The following is a 25,021-nucleotide window of genomic DNA, read 5'->3' as shown; positions in this document are numbered from 1 at the left end:
TGTGAACTGTTCGGGGATTTGGAGTTTGGGCTGGGCTGGACGGACACATAGTCTTGTTGGGTTGGGCTTTGGTTTGGAAGAGGCAAATTGGTCCAGATCATGTGGTAATAACCACATTGTTGTCCGCGACACTATTGTCATCTCTACTACCACCATTTTACCTCAGACATCAGCACCAACGCCACCCCCTACTCCCACCTTTACAGAAGACGAGTTCAATATCAGACTATTATGATTGGCTCATTGAGTGTCTTATCTCGAATCCCCAATTCTTTGTTGTGTGTATACATAGGAAACGGATCCGTGATACCACATTTTATATAATTTTGACACATCTTTTTAAGGAGCTCATTCGGTAATGTATTTTAAAGATTTGAACCGTTTATCTTTTAAAACATCATTCAACTGTTATAATGCGGTCACCACCCATAAATTGGAAGTTTTATGAGTTGAGAATAGATAAATAAAGAAATCACATGAGCAAAAACAAGCTCCTTAAAACCTTATCTGAATTTTTAACTCCTGTTTTGTGGAGATTGCCCTCCCAATGAATTTCAATATGCGTCCATATTTTATTCAATTCGATAAACGTTTGATCATTGGGTTCCAGATTATGTAATTTATGCTTAAAATTCAGATTTTGAATCAACTAATATTAATATTGAACATAATATATCCAATTGTTGTGTTTTGAATATCATTAGTTGGGTCTTAACGAATGTCATATTTTCAATAGATAAGTATTTATTTGAAATATTTGGAGTAAAATTAAGACCAATTTAAAATAACACTAAAAGATTAAAGGATTTCAGATCCTTAATTCTAACATGAATTAATATGTATAAAAAAAATGTCTATTTAGTAAAGGGCACCATTTGAAATTTCGACCGGGAATTTAAAAACTCATGACCGGTCCGACGCAATTCCTCCACTGTAGCGGCCCAGCGCGGCGGGAAAAGGGTAAATTGGAGCGCTAATTGGCGGGAACAAATCGAAGCTCCAAAAATTTACATATAAATACAAGCCCTCACTGGTCACTAAAAAATCTTTCCCCAAATTTCAAAGCTCCCGATTCGAAGAAAATGGGGAAGAGAAAGAAAGCTGGGGTTTCTGAGCAGAAGCAGCAACCCCCACCACAAGTCGAAGAAGAAGACGAACAGCAGGAACACAGCGACGAAGATCCCGACCCCCCAACTTCCACCAATGAGAAAAGCCTCTATGAGGTGCGTTAAATCCGTTCGAAATTTTTTAAATCCGTTCGAAATTTTAATTTTTCTGGATGTGATCCGATTAGCGTCTGAATTTGATGATTAAGCGGGAAATTTTGATTTCAGAGTGTCTTTTTTGCCCTAATTTTGAAAATTGGGGTTTTTTTTTATGGATTAGGGTTTGTTTGTTTTGTAGGTTCTTGGTGTGGAGAGAAGCGCTACTCAGCAGGAAATAAAGAAGGCGTATCATAAGTTAGCGTTGCGATTGCATCCGGATAAGAATCCCGGTGATGAGGTGAGAAAGCTTGTTAAAAATTGTGTTTTTTCTTCTTCTGTGAATTGTGGTGTTTCTGTAAGTGTAAATTTTGATATTGTTCTGTAGGAAGCTAAAGAGAAGTTCCAGCAATTGCAAAAGGTGATATCGATTCTCGGGGATGAGGAGAAACGAGCGCTCTATGATGAGACGGGTTGCCTTGACGATGATGTCAGTGCGTGATGTTATTTTCTTTGTTTTTTGATTAATTCACTTTAATGCATTCCGCTGTTTAGTGTGATAAGTAGGATTCTTTACTAGAAATGACAAGTAAGTATGTCGGGGTGATTGTTTTTGTTTAGAATTAATGCAATCTTCGTACTTGGGCAACTGCTTTGGAAGATCAATGTTGAGGGTTTTAGATACTTTGGGAAATCAAATGTTGCCTTATTCATCAAGCGTTGCTTATTTTGGTTGCATTTTCATGAGCAGGACCTTGCTGGTGATGTTGTTCAGAATCTGCATGAATATTTCCGCGTCATATATAAAAAGGTTGCGATGTTTTCATCTTTTCATATTGTCGTTTGATATAGCACAATGTCATTTGTGCTTTTGGCGTATTTCTGACAACATCCACATCCATCGCAGGTCACTGAAGCTGATATTGAAGAGTTTGAAGCAAACTATAGAGGGTCTGATTCTGAGAAGAAAGATTTGATTGAGCTGTATAGCCAGTGCAAGGGGAATATGAACAGGTATTAGCTTTGATGTTAGTGGCGTTTATCATTTGTCTTTTGGCTTCCTGTTTGTGTTTGATCCTTACCTTACAGTTATTTTCCTTGCAGAGTGTTCTGTTCAATGATTTGTTCAGATCCTAAACTCGATTCACACCGTTTCAAGGATGTTCTTGATGAGGCAATAGCTGCAGGTGTGTATGTTTTTAAGCTCCAGTTTCATAGTGAAATTTCTGAGACTTTGGTTCAGGTTTTTAGTTTACGTACATGAATATAATGTTTACAATGTCTATTTAATTTACGTGACTGAAGGAGTGCATGGATTTCAAATGATTCATTGAACCTCATCATTTCAAATTCAGTTGTTACAGTATATCTAGTCATTTCATAGATTTATATATTTGGCACTTCATGGTTCTAACAAATCTGAGCGTCTTGTCCAAATTTAAATTCATTGTTTTAAATCCTTCTATCCAATGGAATTTTTTTTTCTATCTTACATGAAAAAAGAAAGGATTTTCCCATCGTCGTACCTCAAACTTACGTGTCAATCTTATTAGGTGATAAGATTAACTGGGAATGTCGATCTTTTCTGAGCTCAGACCAGCCTTGCAAACCATGTCCCCCATTGATTGTAGGTGATAAGATTAACTACGAATATCAAGTCATTTGGCCCTTTGAACTCCTTTGAGGGACCTTATCAGTTGCTGGATTCTATCTTCTACACTGGTTAAGATTTTTGGTTTGATGAATGATCATCTATGCAACAACATTAGAGCCTTGTTCTAATTGTCTGGAGTAAAGTCACATGCTATCTTATAAGTTATATTTTCTAATTACGCTTGCTCGTCAATTAAGCTACCCTTTCTAATTGGCATATCTATCAATAGTTGTTTAACGTGTTAAACCACTGTAGTCGTGCTATGTTATTGGTGCATTTGTTAAGTCACACAAGTAAACTTTCAAATTTAAGTAACATTGACACAATTGATGCATCATTCTTGGCGTATAGAATTGTCTCCAATTTGAGTGTGTGCTCTTTTATGTTGTTCACACCCTCCCTCTCTTTTATTCTCTCTCACAGGAGAACTGAAATCAACCAAAGGCTACCTAAAATGGGCAAAGAAAGTATCGGAAACAAAACCTCCTACTAGCCCTTTAAGGCGGAAGAACAAGTAAGTACTTTCCAACGAGTTTATTTACTTGCTTATACTTATTTTTAGCTCAATCAAGAAATTAAAAACCTATATACTTAAATCTTATCTCTTACAGGGCAAAGAAACAGACAGAAGATCAGTATGCAATCATATCTCAGCGCCGCAGTGAGAGGAAAAACCAATTTGATTGTATGTTCTCTTCTCTAGTTTCCAGATACGGCGGGAACTCTGGTGCTTCAGAACCCACGGAAGAAGAATTTGAAGCTACACAGAAAAAACTTGAAAGAAAAAGGTCGTCCACAAAATCAAAGCGCTAGTAACTCGAGCTGCCAGAGCGAGAAATTTACTCTAGTTGACAGATAATGTGCACATTGCAAACACTGTAGGGCCTTTCGTTTTATGTATTTAAATGTACCTGCAAAATTGTGTGCGAGTTCTACTTCTATTCATGGTTTTAGATGCAGTTGGCCGACGCTAATGTGCTTGTGACCTAACTAATCGATCTTTTTCAACAACAAAGCTTTTTACTACTAAGTGGGGTCGGTTATATGAATCTTATAATGTCATTGCGCTCGGTTCTGTGTCACGTCTTCCGTTAGATCCAAGTACTTTAAGTATTTTCTTAGAGTCTCATCCAAAGTCCTAGGTCTTGCTTTATTCCTTCGGCCTTGAACCTCTGTCCCGTAATCGCATCTTCTAACTTGAACGTGAGTAGACCTTCGTTTCATATGTTCAAACCATCGTAACTAATCGATCTTTTTCATTTGAAAGAAAAAATAAAAAAAAAAGGAACTTTGTGGGCCATTGATACTCTTGTTCAGCCATTGTAGATAAATAAAAATTTAAATGATATTTTGATGAGCAAAGTGAGACAAACTAAAATTTATGAGGCAAATCGGGTTAATAATTTATACATTTAAAAAAAAAAATTCATATTAATTTTTTTAAATTATTAATTTGTCATCTTATTTTAAAATCTCAAGTTTTTCATTCAAAATAAGTTATGTGATTTTATATGAAGATACATTTATACTAAAGAGTGGGCGAATAAATTGATTTTTGTTGTAGACCTATTTAACTGAGCTATTCTAAGGGAATAGAGAGAGGGAGGCCGGCGGTAGTGAGAAAGAGAAGATAGAGATTTAATTGTGAGGTGTGTGTGGTATCATCCCATTGTGCCTTTAGTTATAGTGGCAGGATAGATAAAATCCTTACCCTTTTAGGATTACAACTCTAATAGAAATTAGACTACTAAAAGGAATATAAAAGATATCCCTAGATACACTAGGATTTACACAATCACATTCCTATTCCAAATATGATTGTAACACTCATCCTTGAGTGTATAAATACTCAAACAAACATCGCATCAGATCTTCAGATGAGGTAGAATAATTGATGAAGTCGGCAGCACAATGAGCAAATGTGAGTCTCAAATTTAAGAAAATATGCATGGGTAGTAAAACTCACAAAACCTCGCTATGGTAAAACCCAAGGTGGGAAAAAAAACCAATAGACTAAGGAGAAAAGTGAGAAGTATGCATAATGTAAAAAACAAACGTCAAACAGGACGAAAGTAGTGAACTCAACGGAGTATGACCATCCCAGGATGGGTGCTTCGTTAAAACCTCGTTAGGTAGCAAAAACCTAGTGGGAAAAATGTTCCTAATTATCGGAAAAATAGTACATTAAGATCAAGTGAATATGCTTCAGGATACTCCCCCTGAGTTAGACATAACTTCCAAATAAGAGAACTACAAGCAATTCAATTCAGATAATTTACGTATATCAATTCCTTGGACGAGCTTCTAAAAAGTAGACTTAAGTAATGACTTGGTGAAGAGATCGGCCAGGTTGTATTGGGAACGAATTTGCTTGACTTCAATGTTCTGATGCTGTTTTTGCTGGTGAAAATAAAAAAAACTTTGGTGCTATGTGCTTGGTGTTGTCTCTTTTGATGTATCCCATCTTTAACTGCTCGATACATGCTGCATTGTCTTCAAAGATTGTCGTAAGAAGGTCAATGATGGAAGTAAAACCATTAATGCTTCAAATATGTTTCATAACTGCTCTCAACCAAAAGCACTCACACGATGCTTCATGTAGGGCGAGAATCTCAGCATGGTTCGAAGAAGTTGCAACTAACGTTTGCTTGGTAGACCTCCAAGATATATAAGTGTCTCCAAATGTAAAGACAACCGGTTTGAAAACGTGCCCTATGTGGGTCAGACAAATATCTAGCATTTGTGTAACCAACAAGGTGGGAATCAATCCGAGGACCGAAGGGGGCGGCAACTTTCGAAGATTTGCAGGTATAGAATAAGCTCATATCGGTTGTACCCTTGAGGCAGCGGAAAATGTCTTTGACACCATTCCAATGCCTGTTTGTGGGAGCATTGTTGTATCTAGCCAAAAGATTAACAACAAAGAAGATGTCGGGTCTAGTGCATTGAGCCATGTACAATATAGCCCCAATTGTACTTAGGTATGGAACTTTAAGTTCCAAAATCTCTTCCTCATCCTCCTTTGGATGGAAGGGATCTTGTTTAGCATCTAAAGTCTTAACGACCATAGGTGTACTCGAAGGTTTCACCTTATCCTCATTAAAACGCCGTAACACCTTTTGGGTGTAATTTGATTGATGTACTAGGATTCCATCCGAACAGTGCTCGATCTTCAGGACGAGGCAATATCAAGTTTTCCCAAGATCTTTCATCTCAAATTTCGATTTCAAGTGCGCGGCAATTTCCTCAAGCTATGCGGGAGTTCCGATGAGGTTCATGTCGTCGACATAAACTGCAACGATCGCAAATTTGGAATATAACTTCTTTATGAACACACATGGGCATAATTCGTTGTTCACATAACACTGACTTGTCTAATATTCACTCAGATGGTTCTATCACATCCGCCCGGATTGTTTCAATTTGTAGAGTGATTTCTTCAATCTAATAGAGAGAGTGTTCCATGGTCTAGAACTATTTGAACCAGTCAATGGAAGTCCTTCTAGAATTTTCATATAGATTTCCGTATCTAGATCCCCATAGAGATATGTGGTTATCACGTCCATAAGCTACATATTCAGTTTTTCAGAAACTACCAAACTTATTAGGTAGCAGAACATTATAACATCCATTACAAAGGAATACGTCTCCTTGTAATAAATCACAGGGCATTGAGAGAAGCTTTGCGCTACGAGGCGTGCTTTGTATCGCATTATTTCATTCTTCTCATTACACTTCCTCACGAAAACTCACTTGTAGCACATTGGCTTCACATGTAGTGAAGTAGGAATTATAGGTCCAAACACCTTACATTTCGTAAGCGAATCGAGTTCAACCTAGATTGCTTATTTTCAGTTTGACCAATCTATTCTACGTCGGCATTTGTCAACGAAACATGGTTCAATGTCATCGCTAAGCATGGTGTCAGTAGCTACAGTGTATGCAAATGCATCTTCGATGATCATCTCATTCCAATTCCAAACCTCATCTAGTACTGCGTAGTGGATCGAAATCTCACGATTCTTGAGACGTCCAGTTGTCTCGTCTAAGACATCACCGTAATCTAGAATAACCTCATGCGTTGGAACATATAAGTGAGCGATGGTCAGATTCAAACTAGGGTCACTAGTTGGTACCAATTTCCTCTTTTGGGGTTGTGAATCCTTTGAACCAAGGGGTCTGCCATGCTTCAGGGTTGTGAAACCTTTGAACCAAGGCTAGCCATTAATGTATCGGGCTGCGTGGAAGGTGCGGCCTCCCCACCTTCGGGGACGGTCCAACCATTCCAGGCGGGATTGTGACTTATGCGAGGTACATCTATCCTTGCAAGTGTGTTTGCAGCATGTATATGTGATCTTGTCGCCTTAGCTAGATCATTAAAAGCATTTGGCATGCTCTAAGCAATACTTTGAAGATTTATAATTCATCGCACCTCAATTTCAGACTGGGCAGTGCGGGGATCTAAATGAGACATAGTGGGAGCATGTACACGTAAATGCGAGACGTCAGGTTCATATCCAGTAACCAATTGTAATTGTGAATAAGGTTGGGTAGCGGTGGGCCTCAGGAGAACCAGCATAGCTGCGTGCAATATTGCATAGCCCCAGGCAAATACCGGCATTTTGGTTCGCATAACCAAAGTCTGAGCTATCAATTGAAGGCATTTTATGAAAGCTTTTGCCAAGCCATTTTGGGTGTGAACATAGGGTACATGATGTTCCACATCAATCCTTACTAACATGCAATAATCGTCAAAAGTCTGTGACGTAAACTCTCCAGCGTTATCTAGTCGAATTGACATGATCGAATAATTAGGGTGGTGAGCCTTTAGCTTAATAATTTGTGCTAGGAGTTTTGCAAATGCAGTGTTGCGTGTAGACAATAGGCAAACATGTGACCATCGTGTCGATGCATCAACCAACACCATAAAGTATCTAAATGGTCTGCATGTTGGTTAGATATGTCTATAAATATCCCCTTGAATCCTCTAAAGAAACTTAAGAGGTTTGTGAATAATCTTTGTAATCGAGGGTCGAGTATTCAACTTCTCTAAAGAAAACGCTTTGCATGGTGGGAATCCAACGTAGAGAGGTAAATGATGCCCATGTGATGATTTGAGGATACATCGCATCATGTCACATCCGGGATGTCCCATATGGTCATGCCAAAGCAACAAAGTGCTTTGGAACTTAGGCATGGGGTCGACCACATGGTGGGCTTTTATGCCGCGAATGGTTGTTATGTACAACCTACTCGGGACACGTTCCAACTTCTCGTAAATACGCTTCTGGCCATATTCGTAAGAATTGATACAAAGAAATTCAGATCCATTATCTTTAGTGGTTTCAATATGATATTGATTATCTCAAATATCTCTAAAACTTAGCAACGTTCTTCCGGAACGTGGAGAATAGAGGGCTTCTTTAATGGTTAAGATAGTACCATTGGACAACATGATACGAGCCTTTATGTATCCCTCAATTAGGTTGGATGAGCCTGATAGAGTTGTCAGAGGTGCTTTCATAGGTACAAAGTTAGTAAAATAGTGTCACTCACGCAATATGGTGTGCGTGGTTGCACTATCAGTTAGACAACTAACTTCCCCACTAGACATATACCTTGAAATAAATGGATTGAATTGGTCGTATGCATAAATATAATTCCATTCATTCAATTAACCATTTTGAGAAATAATATCCATAAAATAACAATCCATAGTTCAAAACAAACCAAAGCCAAAAAAAATTATTCCAAATACTTAGAAAAATTGTCCAAAATTAAACCATAAACCTAGAAAAATAGGGGGGGTGCGGCCATTCCTAGTGGGTTTGGCCATTATGGGGTAAAACACCCTAATAAACATGTCTAAAAATTTATTCATCCATAGGAGTTGATGCCTCCTGAAAATCTGATATCTTTATAGATGTAGTAACATCTTCCGGATGTTCCATACGTGCAAAGTTAGACTTACGACGGGAATGATACTTGACAATAGCCTCGGGGGTAGCTCGGCATACACGTGACTAATGATCCTTTGATCCACAATGGTGGCACATGTCTATTTCAGTGGAAACCGATTGAATGGTAGCTTTTCCCTTATTCTTGAAGTTTGGGGCCTTGGGGGTAGGGGGTTGTCGCTTATGGGTCACATTTCCTCCCATGGGTGGACCTTGATTTTGTTGACCTTGGGCCCATGGTGGGGCTTGTCGCCTATTGCCACGGCCATGATGATTCTTGCATTGTTTGTGGCTGCTAGAATTGGTCGCATGTGCTTCAAGCACAACATTCAAGCCAGTGGGTTGAGCTTGATGATTCTTCATCAAAAGCTGGTTTTGCTTTTTAGCGATAAGTAAAACAGAGATCAAATTCGAAAATTTGGTGAATTTCTATGCTCTATATTATTGCTGCAGGATAATATTGGTGGCATGGAAGGTCGAATAGGTCTTCTCAAGAAGATCTGATTCAGTTAGTTCCATTTTACAGAATTGTAGCAATGATCGGATTCTACAAACTTTAGAGTTGTATTCATTCACGAACTTAAAGTCTTGGAAGCAAAGATACTGCCAGTCATGTCTTGCTTCAGGTAAGTAGATGTTTTTCTAGTGATCGAAACGGTCAGCTAGAGCAAGTCAGAGGGTGTGTGGGTCCTCCTTAGCGAGGTACTTAGTCTGCAGAGCATCATGGATGTGCTTTTGAATGAAGAGTATTGCAATAGCTTTCTGAGCTTCGTCAACAAGTTTTTCGTTGGTAGGTGCCTCGATGGCGGCTGTAATACCCTTTGCAGTAAGATGAAGCTTCACTTCTTGAACCCACTTCAGGTAGTTTCTTCCAGATACTTCCAGAGCGGTGAAATCGAGCTTGTTCAAGTTCGACATGTCCCTAAAACGGAGGGTACAAAACGTGGTTAGTCATATGGTAATCCATAGACATAAATTGTAGAACATTCGGGTTCTATATACATGTATTGGTTTAATTTATGCATGAAAACTACAAGTTTCATGTGGTAAGTTTTGAATGAAAGCTTCGGGTTTCAAAGGCACTAAATATGAAACTACAGATTCAATTTAGTTTTATGGATGATTAGTTCATAAAGGAGAGGTTCCTACAAGAACACAAAATGCAATATGCTGATTTAAGTGTAGTGGATTTGAGTTTTTTCGGGAACTAAAGTGTGAGAGCTTCGGGACTACGAAAGGATGTCAACAGTTCAAAGTATACAAATAAATTATTAAATCGATAATGTCCAAAAGTGATATTTAGGTCAATAATTTTGGATTAATTATCAGATTAATGGACTGCCGGTCACTTTTAATTAATGTAATAGATCAGGACGGGATAAATCATGGAAGCAAAAATAATAATAACATTTAGGTTAAAATTATTTAAATGCCAAAAATTAGCATTGGATTCGAAAAACCATAGCCCAATAGCATTTGGGCTTGGGTGCCGTGAGTAGCAAAGCTTTAGAGGCTTTTGGGCCTCGGGTTTGGCTGCAGGCCACGAGCCAAGGAACTGGGTAGCCCAGTAGCAAACTGCTGGAGTTTTTGGGCCAAAGGGTGCACGCCGAAGCTAGCTTGTGGGTAAGCACACACGAGGCCCAACCGAAGCTAGGGCTGGGTCTTTGGGCTGTGGGACAAGCCTAACCTGCAAGGCTAGCTACAGTACATATGGGCCGGGGTGGTAGCAAGCCCAACAAGTCAAAGGCTTGTGGGTTATGGGCTCGAGTTGGACTGGGGCTTCAGGCCAATAGGTTATGCAACCCAGGCCGAAGCCTGATTGGTTTCCAATAGGGCAGCGAGCCCAAAGGGTTATGTGCCTTGTCCAGGTGTCAATACGACACCGTTTCCCTACGCGGCTAGGCTTCGGGCCAGCGTGGTGGTCGACCATGGTGTCACTGTGGTGCGGCGGTGCTGCAAAAAAATCCCTGTTTTGTTTTTTTTTTATTTGAATTTTCTAGGGTTTGAAAAACCCAAATTGCTTCTAATTATTTATATGCTTTGACTCACAAATTCCACATAGCAATATAATTGCGTAATGCATGAAACATATATATATATATATATATATATATATTGATAGATATATGAAACATATACAATATATATATATATCGGAAGAAAAATATAAACATAGAGGGGTTCATGCATCATGGGGAATGTTTTCATACTTCGTGGACGTTTCAAATATCTTCCTTTATTTTAAGCGTACCTGATTGGCAGAAAACAAATAAAAGTCTTTGAATTTGGTAGAAGATAGCCTCCTCGTACGATCCTTCAGTTCCTTAGCTTTTGGCAAGAGCGTGCTAATAACGTGTTGCAGGCTTATTTGATTGAGCTATTCTAAGGGAATAGAGAGAGGGAGGCCGGCGGTAGTAAGAGAGAGAAGAGAAAGATTTAACTGTGAGGTGTGTGTTATATCACCCCATTGTGCCTTTATTTATAGTAGTATGATAGGTAAAATTCTTACCCTTTTAGGATTACAACTCTAATAGAAATTAGGCTAGTAAAAGGAATATAAAAGATATCCCTAGATACATTAGGATTTACACAATCACATTCCTATTTCAAATATGACTGCAACAATTTTAGACTTTTAACCTTTGTCTTGTAAGTTCTCTAATTTTCTTTGGTACGAACCTAGTGATTTTGGCTAGTAAAAAAATATGTCACATTTGTTTCAAAACCTTGTGGTGAATTACTAAAAAAATACATTAGGCTCACAAACATGGAGTTTAACTGATTGCAATACTTGAGAATTCAACATGGTCAACTATGTTTAAAAAAAACAAGAGTTGAAATGTCCAAATTTTTTGATAGAAAACTTAATGAAATTAGAGTGAGATGATAAATTTATGATTCCAGTTTATTAATATGACAAACCATTTAAAATTTTAGGTTATATGACAAATTATATAATGGGAGAACTAATAAAAAGTTTCCCACAAAACTTTGTTTCTTCGAAAAACACTAGGACAACATTACTTATTATTAAGGACATGTTTTATTCGATGAAGACCAAAAAAAAAAAAAAAAAAAAAAAAAAAAAAAAAAAGTCACACTTCACGAGGACTACGAATTAAAAGAAAATATTTTTAATAAAAAAATAAGTGTCCTTAGTAATAAAAATATGCCCGATAAAAAAGTTGCTTTTGAATAATTTTTTTTTTGGCAAGGAGTTTTTTGTTAATCTAAACTACATATTAATCAAATTTTCTTTGTCAATCAAAAGATAATGAAAAGATTATTTAGTCTTCTATCACAACAAAAAAGTTAAGGGCAATAACGTAATTTTACAAAACAAATTTTTGATATTTTTGGTTTAAACATCATCTACATGTAATTTTTAACATCTCAAATTTTGAAAAATAAAAAATAAAAAAGATAAAAAATAAACCTCTCTCCCCACTCTCACGTTCTCTCTCATTCTCTTCTTTCTGACACACCCCGACCTAGATCGAGGCATGCTAGCCGTCATGTGAGGGTGACGTAGCCATGTGCACAGTGAACTAACTATATGGATGAGCTCCTGGGCTTACAAGGAACACAAAAACAACCTCCTCGACGTCGATCTGTGCATGCAAGGGTTAGTTTGAGAGTTGTCCGTATAGTTGTACGGAGAATGGATGAAATCCGAGAGGGAAGAGAGAGAGGGTCCACGGGTTGGTTTAGGTGTGTGTGTGTGTGGTCCTAGCTTGGGTCATAAACCAAAAACAAAGAAAACTAAAAATCTAATTGGGTCCAAACAATTAGAACTTAACATATTTGGTCCACAACCAAAGTGCATGTCACATAACACCATTTAGTGTCCAAGGGTATAAAAATCATTTCACGCTATCGAAAATAAAATATTCCATAATTCGGGACGGACTGTCACATTCTCTCCCTCTATTTTAAAAATAAAAAATTTTAATACTAGTTTTTTTATTAAAAAATGCGTATAAGTTCATAGGACGTTTAAAAAATTATTTGGAAGCATTTAACAAATCAGTGATAGAAGGCTCTTTTGATGTTGCTGATCAAGAAATCAAATATTTTTTTAAGGTAATATGAATTTATTAAGAAACCATCAAGGACGAATATAAAACATGCATGCCAAACATAATCAAGAGGCCATACACACCAAAAGAAACACCATACAAATTCACACTTACAAACTCATCATGAATATGATAGAATTCCTCAACCATCACAAATACTCACATCTGACCAACAAAAAGATAACAATTTTTCATGTAGAACCACCATAACAGCATCACGAGTAATATCCTGCACCAACCTCTTTTGCAATCTTCAGCAAAAAAGCACTGCTAAAAGATGCTCTAAGATCATTTCCACCTATGTTTTTATGTCATGGCTAGATCCCAAATCCAATCCAACATTCATCTTCACACATTTTGGCAAGTCATGGCTGATGTAGCATTAGCACCAGCCTTGTCCATTCTAGCTTTGAGTCCAAATCCATGATAGTTACTATTCACAATGGGTGAAAAGTAGCTTAATCATAACAATCTTTTCCAAATTAATTTCAATCACCGAATTATTATGAACTGTAATTGTTATGAGAGTTATTATTTAAATGAATAGTAAATGCCACAACTTTTCCCCAAAACTTAGATTCATCAAGATAAATGTTAAGGAGACCTTTTTAGTAGGACTCTCCATAGACTCTATGCAACCTTATATTTTTTGTACAATATTTTATAATGCTGACACGAGAATTGACGTTAAAATGTGAGATGACAGAATCTATAAAATGTTCCACTTTAAAAAAGTTTCCTTAACATTTCTCATCGGCCAAATGGATGAAAATGCTCTAAGAAATGAGTATTTTTTGCTGTTGTCATTGTCGTTGTTGTTGTTTTGGTACGACTTTACCAATCAAGAACTTGCTCCATCACCAACTGCCAGGCAGCATAGTACTTTTGTTGCCACCTGCAACCATAGACAATGAACAAGCCCAAGGTCAACTTCAACATCTGGGTAACTTACTCGCAATATTTCTATTTTCCAAATTTCTTGAAGTTCTAAAAAGTATCACGGAGACAACTAATGAGCTATTAAAAGAATAATTAGCACCTTTAAAAAAGGATAACTAGCTAAGAGAATAATTTTAAATGGAATCACAAGGACTAAGAGGACCAGCACAAATTGTGCACCCACAGAAAATCCCAAATAAAATTCTAAAAAAATGAGCCAACTACGATTGCAAATGAAAGGTATTATGCTCGACATTCATGAATAGCGAGTCAATATTAAATCGTGAATGACAACTTTGTGCTTTAGACCAATCCTTCACTTATACAATCTCATTTAAATAAAAATTAATAATAATACTTGCATCCCAACCCTTGCCGTTCCATATATTTTCATTTAACGATTTTTCTTATATAGATCTCATAATCCAAACCATTCTTAGTCATTCATATGTATCAAATAAATATACAATTTTGTTAATAATTAAGATCGTCACAGTGAACCGTCATTTACTTCAATGACTAACGATTTTGAATTTAAGTGACTTGGTATAAAGATGTTCTTGAAATGAAGATTTAGGAGATAAACGGGCTCTAATTGATGTCGTATTGATAAAAATCGTTAAATGTAAAGGGTGGAACCATGAAGTTTCTTTAGGAGTGGAAGAAATTTTTATGTCTATCCGGAACACAAGCATGTACAATATTATAACATAGTTGAAAAATATGGTTAATATGTTCCACTTTAAATATAATTTCAAAATTTATATTATGACAGTTTATTAAAAAATGGTCCAGAAAACAAATGGATATAGAGTTGGAAGGAAAGTGACATCACAACTACGCGCTGGAAAACATTCTCTGGTGAGAGGGCGAGAGAATGAGTCTGAAAATGCAAGCAAAGAAAGCTTTTGCTTTTTCTCTGTAGTCTTCATTTCACAGTACCTGTCACTTTACCTTTTGCCTTCCCAAACCTCTCTCTTTCTCTTCCCCAACTTTCTCTTTGGTAGATAATCAACTTCTAATTAAGTATTAATTTGCTGCTTTACTTGAGTTGTGACTGCCCCTCCACCCCTTCTCTCTCTCTCTAATTTTTTTGGTAAGTCATCGCACTCCCCCCTCTCCCTTTCATCATTTCAGTTCTCTTGTTGCTTTTACTTTGAGTTTTTTTTTGCTTATTATTATTGCTGAATGTTGTAGCTTTTTATTCTTTTATATATCTCTCTCTAGTTTTTTTGGGAAATTCAGCACCCCCAAGACTCAAAGACACTAACTTTGAGCAAAATTTCATTGAATTTGGTATTTTTTCCAATTTTTCCCTTCTGGGTTTGTAGATGTTGGGTCAAGTTTTGCTATAGGAGCAGTACTTTCTGTTTTTATTGTATGGAATTCTGTTCCTGCAATTGATTTAAATTGGGTTTCTGGGTTTTTTTGAAGGTGTTAATTAGGTGGCTATGGAGATTGACGATGCCGAAACGAAGTCAAAGATGGAGGATTATGAAGTAATAGAGCAGATTGGGAGAGGGGCTTTTGGAGCCGCCTTTCTTGTTCTTCATAAGACTCAGAAAAAGAAGTAAGAGTATTTTCTACCAACCTTTTACCTTTTGAAATGAAAGTTGTAATTAGTAATGTAATTCTTGTAATCTACAATATAATTGTGTAATTAGAGACATAATTTAGCAAGAAAATTGAATAGCTGGATAATAGGGGTTGTAATTGAAAACAGAATTCAATAAGAAAACCCTACACGTTTACCAAAAGTCACATCTCCGGGGTATGAATTTTTGGAGGAAGGGATATTTGAGATTCCAATGCTTTATATTTTGATTGTACAACTTTTGTCTAACTCAAATTTGCTTACTCCAATCTTTCTCCAACTTTGTTTAATTATTGAATTTTCCGTTTAATAGGTATGTATTGAAAAAGATTCGTTTGACTAAGCAAGCGGAGAAGTTCAAACGCACAGCTCACCAAGAGGTTGCTTCTTGAAAACTTTTTAGATATTGATAAATTTAGAACCGAGTGCCGGCTACAAATATTTGTCCTTTATTTGTTCTTTAAAAGTTGTTCCAATTTTTTGATTTGCTATATTTCCTGTTAAAGGGTGAGGCTTTTCATTTTTCCATACCATTTTTCCTTTTAGGAACCAAATGTAGCATCAAATATCATCTTACCTGTTTTCTTGGCAGTCAACATAGGACATACAAGCCCCAACTTTCTTATTTGTTTGTCCATATCAGCACTGTCGTTCCGGTTATCTCAGTGTTGTGAAACTTACATGTGTTGGCTGCACTTTGTCCTGTCAGAAATACCCAGTTCTATTTTTTGACAATCTACTGGGAGATGCAGGCGTGAAACAATATTCATATGAAAGTAGAATACACGAGCATGCGCTCACACAGACATTGAGAACATGTATCTCATAAATGATGCATTATTGATTATATTATGGACACATAATTATAATAGATCCTTGATTGTAACCTTCTAGTTTTGTAATCCCCAGTTACTATGATTCTAAATATCATCTTAGATTGTCGATAACACTTGTTTCGTTCTCAATATCTACCTCATATTTTGTCACCTGTGAACCGTATTAGTTTTCTTCTGATATTTTATCTTGTGATTTCATAGTAATTTTCTCTGAAAGATGTGTTTCCTACTCAATTAATCGCAATCTCTATTATTCTGCTGCAGATGAATTTAATTGCAAAGTTGAATCATCCATATATTGTGGATTATAAAGATGCTTGGGTGGACAAGGTGAATCCATGATTCTTAAGTTTCATATATTTGAATAGGACTCAAGAGTATATTTTCGGATAAGTCTTTAGCACTTGTAGCAAAACTTGACTTCACACGCGCATGCTTAAAAGTTTATATTTTCTGCAGGGAGACTGCATATGCATTGTAACGGGCTATTGTGAAGGAGGTGACATGTAAGTAGCAACAATTTACATCAACGATATTCTAATTATGTTTTGGCTGGTATGACATAATGCAGTTTTCTTTTTTCCAAAATTAGGAATTAAAAGAGTCATATTTTAACATCTTTTTGCTTCTATAATGAGTTTAAATACTTAATTTTGTTCCTCAAGTTTCTTCTAAGTATAAGCTTGAAAGTGATTGACAACGCACATGATTTTTGGACAAAATATAGGAGGAAATCTAATATTGTAGTTACTTAGTCAACATATTAAACTATGTATATGTATTGATCAGTCCTGTTCTTCTAAGGTCCATAAATAGGGGCCTTACGTGAAGTATTGTTTTGGAGTCCTTAGATCAGATATGGACAGCCGGGATTCACCTCAACCGCCTATATCTAATCTAGTGGATGTTAATTAAGACCTCATTAAGGACCTTAGGAGAGTATTTCTTTTATCCTACTTTTTGTCAAAACCTTTTTAAATTACTTAAGAAGTAGAAAATCAATTGTAATGCTTCCAGTGATTACTGAATGATAAACTTCTAATCTGTTAACAGGGCTGATATGGTAAAGAAGGCCAGAGGACAATTTTTTCCAGAGGAGGTAATCAATTAGATTTGATAAAACTTCACGTCCTGTATATGTACCTGTATGAAGGGTAGCAAGCAACTGCTCTATGTTGTTATTCTGTTTTGCCCTGCAGAAGCTCTGCAAATGGCTGACTCAGTTGTTGCTAGCTGTGGACTATTTGCACTCCAATCGTGTACTTCATAGGGATCTTAAGGTAATATACTAATATAATACCCATAGTTGCAGTGAGGAATAATAGTATAATAGCTATGATGGTTAATAACATAAAATTCAATGATTGCAGTGCTCAAATGTATTCCTTACAAAGGACAATGACATCCGACTTGGTATGTATACATATTGATTGTGAAGAGAAGCACTGTTTCTCTTCATTCAGTTTGGTTTCCGTATTTGATGTTTTTAAAGAAAATGTATATGTTGCATGGACCTTATAGGTGACTTTGGGCTTGCAAAACTACTCAACACAGAAGATCTTACTTCTTCGGTATGGACTTGCATTTATATTATTTTATTGTCTTTATGCCTCTACCTACACAATTCTAGTCTGTCTCTTAGAACCCTGTGGCTGTAAACAAGCTGGAAGTTCCAAGTATTTCTTTGAACGCCTCTTCATTCATGAAAATTTCCATAGAGTAGTTTTACAAACCTCTCCTTCCCCACCAAGCACTGGGTTATCCAACAAGGCCACCCAATCTTGGAGAGGATATTCCTCAGTATTTTTGGCCTCTGGTACTGGCAGCTATATCACTAAATTTACTTATTTATGTCAGTTCATTTTCAATCCCTATATTTTCAACATAGGTTGTCGGAACTCCAAACTACATGTGTCCTGAGCTCCTTGCAGATATACCTTATGGCTATAAATCTGACATATGGTCGCTTGGTAAGAACTCTAGTCTCTTATAATTATACTTTCCTGGCTCATGACCATGATTTAGAACCGTTATAACTGTAGTTTCTATTGCTTTTCAGGTTGCTGTATGTTTGAGATTGCCGCACATCAACCTGCATTTAGAGCACCTGTAAGTATAAGCTTGAGATGTTGATGCCTCATTGATTTTATGAGCTGCCATTCTGAATGACTTGATTATACAGGACATGGCTGGGCTTATCAACAAAATTAACAGATCCACCATTTCTCCTCTTCCAATTGTGTATTCTTCCACACTGTAAGTAATTATCTTTAAAACCATCGAAACCATGGTGCTATTTGAAATGAATATTTCAATTGCATATTTCTAATTAATATGATATGTATCGACTTATATGGTATTGGCCTCGGATCATAGGAAACAAATAATCAAGAGCATGCTCAGGAAAAGTCCAGAACACAGACCAACAGTGAGTCTACTTCCCACTTGCATGATATTTGAAGAAAATTTATTTTTGGCTCTAATACCCGCATGATCTATTACTTTAGGCAGCCGAGTTATTAAGGCATCCACACTTACAACCATACGTCCTTCAATGCCGCAATGCATCATCAGTTTTTCTTCCTGTATGTCCACAAACCAACTTAAAAGATAAAACTCCAAGAAAATCACCACCTAGCAAGCGCAGCAGTGGCAAAGACAACAGAGAGAGAGAGGCTGGAAAAATGAACCACGTGGAAAAGGTCCAACCATTTGGGAGCAGTGCTGATCTGACGCATAGATATGTAACAAACATTGATAACCCTGTATTCACAGCTAGTGCAGAAGAGCTTGAAACCAAGAGAGTTGATCCTACTAGCTGTTCTTTGGAAGTATCCAATGCCACTGATGGTTCAAAAGATGGGCCGACTGATTCAGAAGCATCTGTTTGTGATAAGCAAGCTGACACTACCAGTATAGCACAAAAGGAAAATACTGAATCTGACATTGAGGTTACATCAGAGAGCGCATCAAATTCTCAGCATGAAGAAGTAGAAGAAACAACTGCGTCAAATTTCAAACAATTGAAAGAGGTTGATTTCAAGACTCCGAACAGTGAGGACGGAATGGCATATGAAAATCAACAAGTTCTTGAAGGAGCTAAAGCAGAAAGAGAGGGGGCTAATGAAGAAAATTGCAGGGTATTGGCGGTGCCCAGTGTAAGCGGTATCCAAAAAGTTGGGTCGATTGATGATACTGAAGTGGAACCCAGTTGCTGTTTAGAGAAGGAAAGGTCCAATGTGTATACTGAAGTTGGTAATGTGGAATACTTGTTATCTGAAAACAACAATGAAAGCTCCATACAGAAAGCAAAACATGAAGTGGTGGGAAAGGCAGACAATAACAATTGCTCTGCGCGGATAGAAAAAGGTGAGGCTCGTGTGATTAATCAAGCAGCAAGTGATGTAGCGGCAGTAGGAAGTGATGATTCTAAGAGTGACTGGGAAAATCCAAGTCAGCAAAGAGCTGATGCCCTTGAGTCTCTGCTTGAGCTATGCGCACGGCTTCTAAAGCAGGACAAACTTGATGAGCTTGCCGGCGTGCTAAGACCATTTGGAGAAGACGCTGTCTCTTCTAGAGAAACAGCTATCTGGTTGACAAAGAGTCTCATGTCTGCACAGAAATCTAATGGAGAGTCCTAAGTTTTAATGGTCAATTTGCTTGTAATTTATGCAAAACTGTTCCGGAAAATAAGAAAAAGAAAGAAGAGTATTTGTTTCATCGTATTGACTTAAATTTGTTTGTCAACCAGAGTGTTATTTGTTGAAGATTTAGAGTGGGAAATAACATATTTGCAGATTGTTACCCAACATTGGCTCTACTGGAAAATAGATGCGATTAACTTTTACTGTTGTCTAAATATACTGCATGTTTTTTCACTTGTACAGTTTGTCTTCAGGTTTTAACCTTAATGAGGTGAGAAGAAAGGTTTGAAGGATCCAGGCAAGGGAATGCAGGTAAGTAAATATTACGTACATATATATATATATATATATATATATATAAATGTAAATGGATTATTAACATTCAACAATCTTAATCACATACATACAAAAACATCCTTAATTTTCTCTTGGAAATCCCAATGGGATGTCCAAGTAAATATTCCACATTTTATAGTCTCATTGAGAATATTTTTTTTGTTCTCTGAGCTTACTGCAGGTAATAGCCAAAGAAGGTCACGAGGAAGGCACCGGCCAGAGAGCCGACAACGGGCATGGTGCTGGCGGTGCCTGATGGAGCAGGAGCATGAGCTGAGTCAGGGGAGGATGCTGTGCTTGTGGTGGTAGCAGCTGAGCCTACGGGGGAGGTAGCTGAGCCTACGGGGGCAGTAGCTGAGGCCTTAGGAGTAGCTGCAGATGATTCCTTAGGAGCAGCGGCAGCTGGGTCCTTGGGAGTAGCGGGGACTGGGTCAACAGCCAAGACAACGCTCAATAAGGCAGCAAGGACAATGATGGCGAGGGAGATCTTCTTCATTTCCATGATGAATATTGTGAAATTGAGGATAAGTTGATCAAAAACACAGCTGCCTTAGAGATAGGATATGAAGGAAATTTCTTTATTACTTCTTTGATTACTGCAGTGCTGAGGAAAACAGAGGAAAGTTGTTTCAATTTATAGGGAGATTTTGAGTTATGTGATTAGAATGAAACAATTTTTGGTGGTTGAACGTGTTTTTTGCATGGTATAAGGAAGGAAGGAAATCATTGAACGATGTTTTTGCGTACCCGTGGCCACAAACAAATGCGCATTTCTAGTTCGATTTGTTGTTTTGTTCAACTTCTAACTTTGGGGCCATTGGACTAAAACACATCAGAAAATTGGAACAGACAATAAAAACAACCATTTTAATTTGCTTGGTGGATCGGGAATGACCAAATTGGTGAACTGTTGGTCAAAGATATACACTTTAGCAAACACGTAGGGAGAGTACATTCATTTTAGCAAATATGAAGCTCCCGTTACAATGCTAGCTTGTACGTAAGTAAGAGGTTTTAGGTTCGATTCTCGCCAAAGACGAATTTGAATCACATTATTGCTAGTCCACTGCGAGGCTAAGTTCATATCAACGAGCTTAATTATTATTTTTGTATTATTCTTTGTTCACTTATTAACTAACCAGTACTATAGTTCTAGTGGTTTTACTCCACTTGTAAGTGAGAGGGTCTTAAGTTTAAATCACATGGATGACGATGTCATATAATATTTGTGTTGAGTTTGATGTCTAGCTATGAATGATCTATTATGTGGCTTAGCCAATTCCCTATCCCCTGAGAGTAGAATATCGCCTCCCATTAGAATTGAATATCATTGTATCAAACAAAATAAAAAAAACTTTGTTCACTTATTATGAAAACCAATCATATATGGTGGATTATGACATATTTGAGTAAATCTGAAATTACATCTTATTCGAAATTAGTGTTACTATCCTTAATTTAAACCATGTACGTGTCAAAATTAATTTTGCTACTCTCAAGAAAGTAAATACGAAATTATATCCGGCGGTTCTTCAAACCATTGTTGCACATCTTGAAAAATGACTAGTGCCATATAATTAAGAGAACTTTCAAACGACATTTTGAAATGTGTCATTTTGAATGTCCTTTGTTAATGTTGCATTTGTAGAGTTTTTGCAGTAGTTTTTGGTGTTTAAGCCGTTAATTGAATGTTTACTGATATTTTGAATGTTCCTCATCTAAAGATAGGGTTAGTAATGAAAAAAACTCTCTAAAGTGGATCTTTCCCATCAAGGATCTTTAACATAACCCCAGAATCAACTTCAATACAAAGATTTAAAAAGAAATTAATTAATTTTTCCCTTCATACATTAATCAAGAGAGAGACGGAGAGAGAAATTGGAGAGAATAGAGGCAATTCAATTAATTGAAGAATGTCTTCACCAAAAAAAACAATTATTTCGAAGAACGTAGCATAGCTAGCTGAAATACATGAAATCAACACGATGTCCTTTCTTCTCTTGCAAATTAATCCCATCACCATCTCATGAATATGGTCTCACTTTCCAATTTGCCGTTAAAAGAATTACTTATTCCCCGAGCTGAATAATTAATTACTGAAGGTAAAACCCAAAGAACGACAAAAGGGAGGCCCCAGCCAATGATCCAACGACGGACAAAGTGGCGGAGGCGGCACCACTTGCTGGGCCAGGGGCAGCGTCCTTGGTGGCAGTTGGAGCTCCGGTGGCCGCTGCGTCCTTCGGGGCAGCAGCTGCCTTCGGTGCATGTTCCTTACCGGCTGCCAAGACCACACTGATCAAGGCAGCAATGACGATGATGGCAAGCGAGATCTTCTTCATGTCCATGATTGATTGAATGTAAACTTGAAGTGATAAAACTCTGAGTTCCTTAGAGATAATATTGAATAATAAAAAAAAAAAAACTCGTTCTTAATTGTTCCTCGCAAGTGCGAGGAATTCTGAAGAAATACAATTTTATAGGGTGGAGTGCTGGTTATTATTAGAACGAAACACTTCTTGTTAGTTAGTGTCAGTTAAGAATAGGTTTAGAATGAACACGTGTCTGGTTTTGCATGGCATGGGGATAGTGTTATTATTTCTTTTTCTTACGAGTGGTCTGAATATCCAAATCATTTTTTTTTTGGTTTTACACTTCCAACTTTTTTTTTTTTTTTTTTTCCTCTGGGTCTTTTAGTTTCTCATAATTTTGGGCTAAAACCTGTACGGATAACATTTTAAATCTGTAAGGATACAGGTATAAACAATTGTGCGTGACACATTTCGATCCGTAATGTTCATTTGAACTCCGAATCGAGCTGTGCTGGCTGATATCCAAAAGGTGACGAAGCCATAAAGTGTAGTGAGGTGGAAAATTGAACAAAGTGTAGTGGGGTGGTAAATTGAATAAATTTAAACCTAAAAGTGCCTAAATGGAAGAGTGCGCACGTGAGCGGGATTGAACACCATTCACACGTGATGTCAGAGCATAAGTAAAGTATAGTAAATGTAGGATAAGAATTATAGCATTGAAGGTAATCACCTATACCACGATTTGGTAAGAATCCTCGTCGACACAAAAGCTCTGCTACTAAAACCTGGAGGGGCAAAAAATAAGGGTGAGTGGGTCTAAAAATAAAGTTTTGTAAAAACCTTTTCAAAAAAATAATAACCCCTTGCCGTAAAACAAGTATAGTTTCCACATATAACATACTACGTATAGTATGAAAATACAGACCGTAGCCAACAATATCTCAATAATGAAATATGTCACAACATTTCGTAAATAAACACATAATGCCTGGTAATCACATAATTTCGCATAAACAAACATATCATATCATATCAAATGCTCATCGACATATGCTGACACACGAGTTTCTACAGAGATATTCTGACATGAACATGGCTGGGTGTAATGATGATTTACATTATAGTACTACAATCACTTGAAGACTAGCGCTATGCGCATCACATACGAGTCCTAATTGCCTATAGCAAACTTGGACAGGACTGACACCTACAATGGATCCAAAGTCAGCGTACGGTGCGATGTGAACATACATGTAAATGACTAGCCCGGGCGAGTACTAACACTAGTGTAGTACACGATGAGTAGATAACGTAAATATGATCATACAACGGTAAATCGATAATTCTAGTCAACATAACACTATTCATGACCACAAATATAATTAAGGCATCCCATAATAGTATGCATACCTGCGCATCCCACAGGATTCAGAATAATTTCATAATTCTCAACATTACGACCTTTCTTATAAACGTTAATTTAATTATGGAAATCATGTAGAAAATTCATTATTAAATATATAAGTGAAAACTACACAAATATATATATATACACACACACACACACACACACTATATACTATATAAAAGAAAAGACCTATTCACAAATACTTATGAAGTCGTAGACGTTTGAATGAGTAAATACGGATCGCCAATGCTAATCGTACCTAAGCATAATAGAGATCCATTATTAAAACTTAATTAATATGTTTGAATTTGGAGAAATGGACAGTGGATTCGGAATCAGCGCGCCGAAATACGCTAAGCAGGGTCCCGGGTAATTTTCATAAAAAATCAATGGTCAACCCCCAAAAGTCAACCAAGTTATCGAGGTGGTCAACTACGTTAAAACTTTAGAATATCACTAAATGGATGTCAAAAACGGACTCGAGACATTGAAATTAGCCTAAGAGGGTTTCCGAGAAAATTTCATAATAGTCAACACAAGGAATGTTCCAAATATTCTAGGAATATTCCAAATCCAATTAGGAACCGGTCGGGTAGGATCTGGGTTTGGGCTTGTTTTCTTTTTTTCATTTTTTTTCCCGATTGCCGCTGCAACCGCCAGAATCTGGGGATTTGGCCGGGAAACTTCCCCGACTTTGTTTAGCTTTGAATCTCAACCATTTTCAACAATCTTTATGTCAAAATGAAGCTAAGGAAAATGAGAACAAGGATTTACCAACACGAGGACTTGCCGTGGCTGGAAAACACCTATAACTCGTGGGTCCAGTCGTCGAAAATCTAGGGAAGTCTCCCATCACCTTTTATGTAATACTTCGAGTCCAAAACACACAAACAAGCTCAGAATCGAACCACGAAGACAAAAGTATAAGGTTTAGAGTACTCTCGGGAAATGTTGTCAATATTACACAATTTCCTATATCGTAATCTCGATTATTCGAATAGCTGTTTACAATACTCTTCTGTTTATCAAGTACAATCCGTAAAATTCTCTATACAATGCCTCT

General features: G+C 37.0%; 2 protein-coding genes across 3 annotated transcripts; both read left to right on the top strand.

The window, feature by feature from the left end:
* Window positions 1-866: 866 nt before the first annotated feature.
* LOC137745774 (chaperone protein dnaJ 6) lies at window positions 867-3,925 on the top strand. Its single transcript, XM_068485785.2, has 8 exons — window positions 867-1,223; window positions 1,405-1,503; window positions 1,591-1,692; window positions 1,954-2,013; window positions 2,110-2,216; window positions 2,307-2,389; window positions 3,280-3,370; window positions 3,468-3,925. The coding sequence occupies exons 1-8, from the start codon at window positions 1,083-1,085 to the stop codon at window positions 3,667-3,669; spliced, it is 885 nt and encodes a 294-aa protein (XP_068341886.2). The 5' UTR covers window positions 867-1,082; the 3' UTR covers window positions 3,670-3,925.
* Window positions 3,926-14,622: 10,697 nt separating this feature from the next.
* NEK5 (Serine/Threonine kinase catalytic domain protein) lies at window positions 14,623-20,108 on the top strand. Of its 2 annotated transcripts, XM_068485708.2 has the most exons (15): window positions 14,623-14,927; window positions 15,059-15,127; window positions 15,266-15,401; window positions 15,739-15,805; window positions 16,526-16,591; window positions 16,721-16,767; window positions 17,315-17,360; window positions 17,461-17,541; window positions 17,632-17,674; window positions 17,783-17,832; window positions 18,150-18,231; window positions 18,321-18,370; window positions 18,444-18,517; window positions 18,638-18,689; window positions 18,769-20,108. In XM_068485708.2, exons 3-15 carry the CDS (start codon window positions 15,283-15,285, stop codon window positions 19,900-19,902), a joined length of 1,911 nt encoding a protein of 636 aa, XP_068341809.2. In that variant the 5' UTR covers window positions 14,623-14,927; window positions 15,059-15,127; window positions 15,266-15,282; the 3' UTR covers window positions 19,903-20,108. The 2 variants fall into 2 exon arrangements, with proteins under 2 accessions (XP_068341809.2, XP_068341807.2); XM_068485706.2 differs by lacking the exon at window positions 15,059-15,127 and having other exon boundaries at window positions 14,625-14,927.
* The last annotated feature ends 4,913 nt before the right edge of the window (window positions 20,109-25,021 follow it).

The sequence above is a fragment of the Pyrus communis genome, chromosome 12, assembly GCF_041283825.1.
Source record: "Pyrus communis isolate YQ-2024b chromosome 12, ASM4128382v1, whole genome shotgun sequence".
Classification (NCBI taxonomy): Eukaryota; Viridiplantae; Streptophyta; class Magnoliopsida; order Rosales; family Rosaceae; genus Pyrus; species Pyrus communis.
Note: the sequence above shows the minus strand (reverse complement) of the source record. Positions and strands in the feature narration are given on the sequence as shown.